Source organism: Carassius carassius, chromosome 4 (assembly GCF_963082965.1).
Source record: "Carassius carassius chromosome 4, fCarCar2.1, whole genome shotgun sequence".
Classification (NCBI taxonomy): domain Eukaryota; kingdom Metazoa; phylum Chordata; class Actinopteri; order Cypriniformes; family Cyprinidae; genus Carassius; species Carassius carassius.
Window position 1 is genome coordinate 11,640,121 of NC_081758.1, and position 11,862 is coordinate 11,651,982.

An 11,862-nucleotide genomic window follows, 5' to 3' on the forward strand; every position below is an offset into this window, starting at 1 on the left:
GAACCACTGGCCGAGGCAACCATGGAAATCTTTGGGAGTTTAGAACGCATGAAGGTGTTTCCACATCTGGAAGTGGGACATGACAACACGTCTGCGATACTTTAAATGCAACTTACAGGATCCCGGCTTTCAGCATGATTGTAGATTGTACTTGTAGTTTTAGGTCGTGAGAAATGAGCACAAACTGATCAGAGACACAAAACGATTAGTCAGCTAGTTTCGTTGTATGTTTTAGTTGTTCTTGGTTTTAATTTGAAACTTGTGTTTTTAGAAATAGAAATGGGATTTTTATATATGTGTATATATATATATATATATATATATATATATAATTTAGAACGCCAGTGATATTTTAGTTACTCTTGTTGTTTTAGTTACATTTTTATTTTTTTGCAACGAGACAAATAACAATAAGGGTAAAAATGAGATCGCTTGCCCCGGGAATCAAACTCATCACCTCTTTCTCTAGAGACAGCTGGTGAGTAACAGGCCCATGCAAACACAACATACTTAAACACACAACATGCTCAGTGATGTTAAATCTATCCCATCATCTGGGTTTTTATTGTAACAGACGTTATTATTGATTTTTTGATAATGCTTTTGGTTTTTAGAGCTACTTAACTTCCTCGTTAATCATTTCAGTCAGCGCATTTCAACGTGTTAAATATATGGTCAAAAGATAATTCATTTGCTTACTATGGGAATTGAGCCACAATTTCTATGCACACAACTTAATTTATTTTTGTTGATTAATTTTTGGATTTAATTGTTAAGAACCTTCAATCACAAGTTAAACATGCTTTATGAATATAAACTTAACAAGTTACTTAATGAATGAGAAATCAGTTAAAGCACAGTACTGTGAACTAAATGTTAGTGGTTTCTTAGTTTGCAGCATGCATAACCCTCAAAACTGATGTACACCATGTTAAGCTTGCTTCCCCCACAGGAAATGTAAAAAAAAACGTATAAATCATTCAGTGTTTGTGTGTTTGCCTTCGGCGAGGCTGTTTTCCTGTAGATGTAATGTGGTTTCATGTCTATCAGTACCTGACTGTTTTATTTAATACTGCAGAAACCTCCAGCTTTCGCCAGGCTTAACCACTGTTGATGCTCTTTGACTTGTGAATCTTTTTATTAAGGAATGTATTTCTTTTGACAAGGTACCGGTTCTTCATCCTCATCCTCACGTTTGTCTTCTATACCACCTATCACCTCTCTCGAAAGCCTATCAGTATTGTCAAGGTAATAAAATAAACATGATCTAGCTGCATGATAGGCCTAACCTGAAAAGAAGAACTGCAACAGAGTTTTTTTTATTAAATCACATGACTGAATCATATTTGTTATATTAAATCACATTATTGCATTTGTATGTAATAAATAAAGTGTACAATTTTAAATAATAACATTTTTGCATCTTTTGTTGTTGTGACAGAGCCAGCTGCACAGAAACTGCTCTTATGTTATTCATCCAGCAGACCTCAACATCACTGACAATGACACCTGGTGCGATTGGGCTCCTTTTGGTGAGTTTGATAATTAAAATATTTTGTTTTCGTAGCTTATACCATATCTGTCAGTGTCCTGCACTTCATCTCTATCAAAGTCTTTTATGCTCACATTTATGTATTAAAAAAAAGAGAGAAAAAACTGTTATATGGTGACATATTATTACAATTTGAAGTATCTGTTTCCTATTTAAAGTGTATTTTATGCCTGTGAATGCAAAGCTGAATTTTTTTTAATATGCTGAGTTGGCGCTCAAAAAGAACATTCAAAAGATCAGCATTTATTTGAAATATACATCTTTTGTAAGATTATACATGTTTTTTGCCCTGTTGAACAAATGTATTATTGTAAAAAAAAAAAAAAAAAAAAAAACTTACTGAGTCTCAACTCTCAATGGTATTTCATATTAACCCATCAATGCATTTCTTTTTGTTTTCTTTTTTTTATTCAGACCAGAACAATTACCAGTACCTATTTGGAGTGTTGGACAACTGCTTCCTCGTTGCTTATGCTATTGGCATGTTCTTTAGGTACGATATTGGATTTTCTTGGTTAGACTTTCTTGGTTAGTGTGTTCTGCTTGAAGTATAGCACCTGGTTTTGAAATTGTTTTGACAGTGGGATGTTTGGAGAGCGATTGCCTTTGCGTTACTACCTGAGCTCAGGGATGATTCTCAGTGGCCTTTTCACTGTTCTCTTTGGCCTGGGCTTTTACTGGCAAATCCACTCTCTGTGGTATTACTGCTTAGTTCAGGTAAGTTAGTTCTCCTTTATAAATCAAAACCAATCTATCAAAGATTTCAGTCAATCAGGACTTAATTTAAAGTGTACCAGAATTTCACAATGTGCAACCAAAAATACAGAAGTTATTCTTTTCCAGTGGCACGTTTCTTGTCAGGAGTTTTCAAAGTGAAATTTAAAGTATTTAAACTGATAAACAACCTTATCAGTGCACGATTGAGATGAACACATCGTCTTTTTTTCTTCTTCTTTTCTTAGCCCATTGTAGTCCAGTCTTAATGATCCAGAGCTCATTCATAGTAACCTTGAGTCATGTTGGAGTGAGTCACATGGATAACACATGACTGAATCAGGCGGATTACTTTGCTTCTTGAATATGTCAAACCCATGTGCTCACCAGACTTGCTGATTACTATGTTTTTTCCTTTACAGGCCTTGAATGGGCTGGTGCAGACCACAGGCTGGCCGGCGGTGGTAGCATGTGTTGGGAACTGGTTTGGGAAGGGAAAGTAAGTGACTGTTGTGTTATTTGCTGCTTGCTCAGTTTGTGAGCTGTTGACAGTGCAGAATTGTATCTGCACTTTTTTATTATTAGTAGTATATATACTTTTTTTTTGTTTTTAACCAAACTAAATGCAGATCTAAATTGTTGTTTTTAAGCAACTTCATTGATGCACAATTAGATACATGTGCACTACCGTTCAAATGTTTGGGAGCTTTTGTTTCCAAATTATATTAAGCACCACAACAATTTTAAGATGAATAATAATAATAAGAAGAAATGTTTCTTCATGATTTCTGAAGAGACGCATGACACTGAAGACTGCAGGATATTCAGCCTTGCCTACACGGGAATAATTTATACTTCAAAATATATTAAAATATAAATATTTCACAATATTGCTGTTTTTAACATATTTCTGAGCACATTAATGCAACCTTGGTGAGTATAAAAGACAGAAAAATTAAAAATACAATCCTCAAAATTTTAAATGGTTGTGTATTATATTATATTAGACTTATGTGCCCTCTAAAAGCTTGCATTCTGCAAGTGAACGTCACTTGCTTGTGCCATCCCAAAGAAGCACAAAGTCACTTTTACGGACTTTTAAATTAAATGTTCCCTCCTGGTGGAATGACCTCCCCAATTTGATCCAAGTAGCTGAGTCCTTAGCTATCTTCAAGAATCGGCTTAAAACCCATCTCTTCCATCTTTATTTGACCCATGTGTGTGTGTATATATATATATATATATATAAGACCTCTAACAATAGCTTACTCTATTCTTTTTCTATTCTATCTGTTTTCTTTTTATTTATTATACTATTTAAAAGCCCTTGCTACATGTACTGTGTTAAGCTAACTGAGACTTGTTATAGTACTTATATATCATTGCTCTTTTTGTTGTTTTTGATTGCTTCCACTGTCCTCATTTGAAAGTTGCTTTGGATAAAAGCGTCTGCTAAATGAATAAATGTAATGTAAATGTATTTATAAGTTGGTTTCATGTTGACTTTAATGTTCCAAAATAGAACGTTCAAAATTCAAAAATTCTGAATGATTCTCTGTTCATGTAGGCGTGGATTCATCATGGGGATCTGGAACTCTCATACCTCAGTAGGAAACATTCTGGGCTCCCTCATCGCTGGAGTCTATGTGTCGTCCTCGTGGGGCCTGTCATTCATTGTGCCTGGAATCATCATCGCTTCTGCTGGAGTCATCTGCTTTTTATTCTTGGTTGAAAGTAAGTCACACATGTTAGATTTACGGGGAACTTAGCTGTTTATGCAGGCAGGCTGTTTACAAAGACAGTTACAGAAGGGAAACCGAAACAAAGTTTCTACAACAAAATTTGTCATTACTTCAACCTAGATGGGTGTGTTTTTTTTTTTTTTTTTTATTGTAACCACTTCTGATTACTATTTTACTAGTTACAATTCTGTGATACAAACTCAATAAATAAAGACAACACACTAATAACTTTATCGGCAGTTATAAAAGGTATTTTTAACAAACTCAAGATTAATTTTGCAGAATGTATAAACATTGTTTGTTTTTTACAGAACCTGAAGATGTGAACTGTACTCTACCACAACACCATGTGAGTTCACTTACAATTAAAAAAATCTGCACAATATTGTGCAGTATGACTCTTCTACCTGCATATGTTACAATACCACTATGTCACTTAAAACCTGAATAACCAGCTGAACGGTGGTGCTGCCCTCCAAGCTATTTCATATGTGAGCAGAGTTTGTGTTTTGTGTTTCTGTGATTTTTCATGAGCACTGAATTTGCATTGCATTCAAACACAGATTTAACTATTTTGCCATTATTTTCTAATTAATTGTGTGATAAGTCTAGCTAACACTCATTTACAGCCATTTGGTAACAATAAATAAAATAATTTTTTGCCAAACTGAAAACAGCTGTAAATTTGGCCTCTTATTTGCAACAGGAGAATTGAGTCAGTGAATGTAACATTGTCATTCTGTGCACCTGTAGTTCACAACACTAGTGAATTTGGTTGAGCAGGGACCTGAGAATTGAAAGCAGACGTAATCGTGAACAGAATGATATCTCGATCTGTGTAATGATCTGCAAGAGTGATAAGAACTATGATAAAGCTGTCTGTTGAACTCTGTTGCTCTATAAGATTAACTATGTTGGTCTCAATGATTAAAGGCTGGACAACTTTTAACATTTGAACCGATTTTAAACTCTAGCCATCATACCTTTTAAACACAATAAATTCACACAGAAACACACGCCTCATTGATAAGAGACACATGGCAAATAAAAACAGTCTGTGTTCTAAAATCAGCTCAAAAATCCTCAAAAAAACACTGTGTTTTTCAGAGAAACTCAGATTGCCAAAAATCTGCAGGCTCAGGCTGTGACTTTCAGACTGTAAATTGGGGCAAACATATTATGTGCAAAATTTGTGTCGTGTAATCCAGCCTAGAATATGTACTTAAAGTACTGTCACTAACTGTTTTTCTTTTAGCAGACAGTTTTACCTTCATTGATGTAACACTAACAGGCTCTTATGTGTTTAGGAGAGTGTGGAGCAGGAGCCTCTACTGAGGAACTCATCCAGTAATGAAGAGATCTTCAGCACTAACACCTCCACAGCCGTAGAGCCGGCGGAGAATCACACAGAAGCCATCAGCTTCTGCGGCGCACTCAGGATTCCTGTGAGTGACCTGTTACTCTCAGTTTTACACCCACAGCTGGTAGTCAGCGAATGTAAGGTGTTATCTTTGAGAGATTGAGAGAACAGTCAATCCTGTGAAGAGTCTGGGGCTCTTGGATCACAAATCATGCTTTTGCTTTTCCAACCTAAATATCATTTTTTTCTTAAAAGATTAATAGTCTTACGTAATGGTCTTTAACCATAATACTCTGTTTAGGTCATTTTCACCCAAAACGACAATTTTTGGATTTGTATGAGGAATGCTACAAAATAAGAAATTCATCCTAATGAGTAACATCAGAAATTAGTTGATATGATGTTGCAAATTTGGCTACAGATGGGTACAGAATGGTAACAGTTGGATTCAGTTGTTGCCAGATCCAATGTAAATATCGTAATGTCACTATTGTAAAACGTGCCGTCTTTATGCTCTGCAGGGTGTGGTGGAGTTCTCTCTGTGTTTGCTTTTTGCTAAGCTGGTCAGCTACACCTTCCTTTACTGGCTTCCTTTATACATCGCTAATGTCGGTAAGAAACATTCTTCAGATTCTCACATATTCACTCGGATCTTAGGCACAAATGATCTGTCATAAAATTCCCTTCAAATTCCAACAAGTCACTGGGTCTGCTCTCTTCATTAGCTCATTTTGACCCTAAAGAAGCTGGGGACCTATCTACGTTGTTTGATGTTGGAGGAATTGTGGGTAAGCATGTGGTATTTTAAGATATTTTAATTATTTTAGCCATAAGAAGTATCTAATTGTGATTCTTGAGAATGTTGGTTTTATAAGGTTGTTTTTGTCGGTGTTAGGTGGCATCCTGGCTGGACTGATATCAGACTACAGTGGAGGCAGAGCCACTACTTGCTGTGCCATGTTGATCATTGCTGCTCCTATGGTGAGTCCAACTGTTCTTTTGTTTAGTTTTGTTTCTTGCTCAGACTTTAGGAAAAATGCCTAAATTACCCCAAATTACCACAAAATCTGTTTCAGCAAGATATTGTAGATTGATTTAATTTATTATTACTATGAGTATCTAAAAGCATTATTAAAGGGATCATTGTACTATAAAAACATCCTGTAAGTTTTAGAACGCCAAACGTTTTCTTTAGTCTGAAAACAGCTTATATTGAAGCCAATCTGCCAAAAGGACATGTTGTGGAATGTGCCACTTTACGACGTAATAGTGTGGCTAAAAACTTTGTCCGCAGAAGATGATCAACGCCTGCTTCTACAGCACTACCTGGTTAGCCCCGCCCACTGATTCACACATGTAGTGTAATTAACAAGAGAGACAAACGCAGGTCTACACAGAAACCAAACGATAAAGATGGCTCCGAAGACAAGACACTGTACAGTGCCAAGTCTTTGCATTGGCTTCTTCTGATCCTCACATTAGAAAAGAGTGGATTCACTTTTTTTTTTTTTTTTTTAGATCCAGACGACATCCATTAGAGTTTGGTCCTTTGTTCAGTTCATTTTACTGCAGATTAATGTACATGCAGGCTCAATTCGAAGCAGGATTTTAAGAAAGTTTTTAACTAAAATTCTGTATGATTCTGTGCCGACTGTTTTGGTTCAGAGAGTAATGTCACACCAAATGAGTGTGAGGAACCGTTTTTATTATGTGGTCACTGCTTTGTCTGTTATTACAGATCATTTGATTTGTACTGAGCATTTGTGCATTTTTAACAGAAAATAGCCTATTACTTCTAAATTATTATGCTATTTGAAAACTTTTGTTAACATTATAAGTGGACCTTAGAGAACAGTACAAAATTAAAAAGGCAGTTCATGACCCCTTTAAAACAGATGCATGTTCTTTCCCAGCACCGTAAAATTTTTACTTGGGAGTTTATTCCAGTTTTAATATGCAATGGTTATGTCCAGTTATGTCTCTCTGTAAATGTTTGTTGTAACAGATAGAGTACTATTTGCCTGAAGGAAAAAAAAAGCCAGCCTGGCTATTTCACAGCAACAGAATCTAAAGTGCTGTCAGTACATCTTGAGGTTTGCTCAGAGTCTTTACAGACATCTGTGATCACACAAAACTCTCAAGCTTGAGTTTACCTGTGAACCTGTGAAAATAAATGAAAGTGTTTCTCTTTCCTTCGAGATCTGCTGCTTATTCATGTTTGTTTTTCTTCCTGAAGCTGTTCCTGTACAATAAAATTGGGCAGAATGGCTTGCCGACCACCATTGGTAAGTAATACAGAGTGCCGGTTTAAGGTTTTGGTCATTTTTGACGTTTTGAAGGTTGCATCCACCTCTGAAGACCTGTTGCATGCCACTGGTCCATGATTTCGGACATGTATTTAACTGCATCTATAATAATTATGTCCCTGTAAATTATATCTTTTAAGTGGACTTAAATACATTTTTAAAACATGTTTGTTTTATTATCATTTTTTTTATGGGTGGTTTGAAATATGAAATGTAAAATGAGATCAAATCAGAAGGTTTTTTTTTATGATTAATTGCATAAATATTAACTTTTTCTTTTTATTCGTGTCTCCATTGAAACCATCATAATAAGTCTAGATAACTCTGGATATAATATTACTTTAAGTAATATTTTACAAAGTTGAATGTACAGGGAAAAGATGAGCCCTTGAATTCTCAAAGGAGGTGCCAAATCGACAACAAACAAACACACCAGCATGTCTCTTTAGTGTCTGTGTGTCCTCCTCTGACCTGCAGGCATGCTGCTGTGGTGTGGTGCTCTCGTGAATGGACCCTATGCCCTCATCACCACTGCTGTATCAGCTGACCTAGTAAGTGCTGGGCTCCTTTCCTCCATGTGCTCTTCACATGGACATTTGTAAAGTCTTAAATTAAGGATCAAAACAGATACGCTGGCTCCAACTTAGAAGTCCTGCTGTCAATAACTGATCAATAAACTATTTTGTAATGCAACGAGCGGTTTTTGTTGTACATTTCATAATGTGTTTTGATCTTTTAGGGGACCCACGAGTGCCTGAGAGGGAACTCTAGAGCACTGTCCACTGTAACCGCTATTATTGACGGCACTGGATCAATAGGTATGCAGGGAATTTGGCTTTTTTAATTTTTTCTTGAGCTTGATACTGAACTAACAAAGTCAAAAATGTAATGCACTTTCTGTCATTATCTGGCAGTGAATATTAAAAGTCTGTATTTAAAACGTTATTGACAGTCAATTTAAATGTAACATTCAGAAACCAGTGTTTGTTTTGAAAACTTAACCCCTGTCCCGTGATGGCTGTCACAAGTTGTGTAATGTGTTTAATGGCCTCTAGGCGCAGCTATTGGGCCTCTGTTGGCTGGTCTGATTTCTCCCACCGGTTGGAATAATGTATTCTATATGCTCATTGCTGCTGATGTGCTGGCCTGTCTGGTGAGACTTCAGCTCATGTGTATTATTATCTTTGTTATCATTAACATTGATGATTCCATTATTGTTTATAATATTATCCAATAAATAACTGCAGTTTTTCTGCTATCATGATGGACATGTTATTTTCAAGTTCTCCTCTTGTTCTCGTTTGTGTAGCTATTGTCCAGGCTGGTGTATAAGGAGGTCAGAGGATGGTGCGGATACACTTCACGGCAGAGAGGGTGAATATCCTTAAACACACCTTTGTTATTTGCATGTACGGTGAAATATGTAAGAAGCTTAATCAAATAAATGTAGCCTTTGTGAGCATAAGATACTTTTCAAACATATTTAAAAAATCTTTATTATTCCAAACTTTTGACCGGTACTGTATTTATTTTCAAAAAGGGGGGCAAAATGTTCCATGCTATGATGTTATTAGCAGATGACTTTATTAGGTTTATTTTTGACCTTCTATATTTAGCTAGTGGCCTTTAAATATGCTGAATTTGCCATTACATGTGCTTGATATTAGTGGCATCCAAAAATGTAGAGCGTAATAACCAAAGAACCCTGTTGTTGATTTAATTGGGCCTTCCTGTCCTCAGTATGATTCAGTGGAGGCTATTTTTAGTGTTTGCAAGGCATTCACAATTACTTTAAGAGGTTGCGACCCACCTTGGGATTTGTTCGTTTTCACTGTGTTCCCAAATGACTGGCAGATCTGTGTGTCAAGGTGGAAAATGATGTATGCACTTCAAGTGCAATATCATTAGGTCTCTGACACCTTTATAATTATCAGTACATTTTTGGCTCGAACAAAATCTGGTTATTAATTTTCCATTAAAAAAAAACTTGGTTTGTGCTTTTGTTTTATTATTTTATTATGTTGAAATGGTTTACAGTATCCGCTTTTGACATTTGTCAAAAAAAAAAAAAGTAGTTTATTTTACACTGACAGAATCGGATGATTAAAAGGGAAGCGTTTAATTTTGTACCATGTGTTTGCATTGGTTTCATCTGCTCTTTTCTTTCAGGTTCAAAGAGATCTGAGCCGCCCGTCGAACAAGAGAATATCACACCTGTGACGGAAAATTCCCTGCAGCAAAACGACAAAAAAAGGGACATGGGTTGATCCAACACACCAAGCCTTTTTATGCCCAAGGGTTATTTTATATGAAAATTGTAACATGAGACTTTCATCCTTTTATACTGATAATGAAACGAAGCTCAGCTGCTGCAGTGAAGGAGGAGGAAAGTTACAGACACCCTCGTATAACACAAGACAAACACAAGACGATCGTCATTTTAATACAGTTACTGAAGCTCAATACAAATGTACCTTTTTTCTAGCGTTAAAATATGCCATTAGTGCTTTGTCCTTTTATCTGCGTGATCATTCGTACGTTTCCTGTTCAAGCACATGTCCTGCTTGTTATTGTTATGTATTTCAGTAGATATTGAGGTCGTGTTAATGTGAATACACACTTAATCCCTCTCAACTTCCTTAAAATACTGAGTAGCTCCAAGCATCCCAAGAGAGCCTCTGGGTTTTATCCTCTCATGGTTCGTATGTCTGGAATCACATCACTGGTAGCTGGTGTTCTGGCTTTAGGGTATATAGATATTATCAGCTTCTGTCAAAATGAGAATGTGTGTGAAAGGCTAACAGTCTTCTGCAGAATAATGCTCTGTGATACACACAGCTCCTTTCCATTCATTTAAAGCTATTTTTCATTATAGAAAAGGTCGTGTTGTCATATTATAGTTGTCACGATACTAAATCCAGATTTCACTGAAAAACTGTTCTTTAAACAGTAAAAATGCACAACATATAAAAGTATAACACTGTTTTTAACAACAGAAATTGTAATCAACTGTGTAATTAATGGAATAGTTAAAGAATTGTAACAGTATACATTAACACATTTTCAGTTTGCCCTGACCTGACATTTATGAAAATTATCCTTTTTGATTAAAATCTACACTATCATTGAAAACTTTATGGTCAGTAACCTTTTTTTTTTTCTTCTTTTTTTTTTTTTCTTTTTTTGTCGTTTTGAAAGAAATTACATTTATTTTTAGCAAGGACACATTTAATTAGTGACAATAAGGGCATATAACGTTATAAAAGATTTCTATTTCAAATAAATGCTGTTCGTTTAAACTTTCTATTCATCAAAGAATCCTGAAAAAATATACTTAAAAATATGAGGCAGCACAAATTAATGTTTACTGACTGATTTCTGAAGAATTATGTGACACTGAAGACTGGAGTAATGATGCTGAAAATTCAGCTTTGCCACCACAGGAATAAATTATGTTCTAAAATCTATTCAATAGAAAACAGTTATTTTAATTTGTAATAATATTTCATAATATTCTTGTCTTGACTGTATTTTATAAATAATTGCAGGCTTAATTAACAATAGACTTCGTTCAAAAACATAAAACATCTTACTGACCCCGAACGGCAGTATACCTTTATGATTATTTAATTCGAAGACTGAATTCACAAAAATAATTGTATTAAAAAGTTGTAATTTAAGATTGCTACCAGAGCAAGACTTTTACCAAAACACAACTCTTGTGAAAACCAGCCTCTGTTTACCTTTTAAGTATATTATAGCAAAAAAAAAAGACACTACTGCAGGCAGATTTGATGTAGTCTGAGTTAATAAAAATATGAAATTATCCCGTTTTTTCCTAATAGTGTTCAAATCAAAGACTGATATTGTGTATTCCAACATGCACATCAAACCTGTTTTACTTTCAGTCACAGTGTGAATGTATTACCAAGCTATTTACAGTACATCATATTCCTCAGTATATCGTGTGTGTGTGTGTGTACACATACATATATAATAATTCTAAATAAAATTCAAATAACTGATGATGCATAAGGAAAAATGTTAGCAGGTTAAAAACAAGCATTCTTTATTGAATACGTTTGGGTAGATATTGCACGTGTCATCAAAAGGAACAGGGTTGTAATGGATACGTGTGTCATCTCCAAGATGACATGGAGTACATAGTCAGCTCTCTGCTTTTACAGT

General features: G+C 35.3%; 1 protein-coding gene across 1 annotated transcript; it reads left to right on the forward strand.

Moving 5' to 3' along the window:
* The first annotated feature begins 362 nt into the window (after positions 1-362).
* LOC132134337 (glucose-6-phosphate exchanger SLC37A2) lies at positions 363-10,499 on the forward strand. The gene is made up of 18 exons (XM_059547057.1): positions 363-478; positions 1,167-1,248; positions 1,442-1,532; positions 1,967-2,045; positions 2,134-2,269; positions 2,689-2,765; positions 3,834-4,000; positions 4,320-4,357; positions 5,316-5,453; positions 5,890-5,980; positions 6,094-6,156; positions 6,264-6,349; positions 7,605-7,653; positions 8,152-8,225; positions 8,414-8,492; positions 8,730-8,827; positions 8,984-9,048; positions 9,844-10,499. The coding sequence occupies exons 1-18, from the start codon at positions 423-425 to the stop codon at positions 9,857-9,859; spliced, it is 1,485 nt and encodes a 494-aa protein (XP_059403040.1). The 5' UTR covers positions 363-422; the 3' UTR covers positions 9,860-10,499.
* The last annotated feature ends 1,363 nt before the right edge of the window (positions 10,500-11,862 follow it).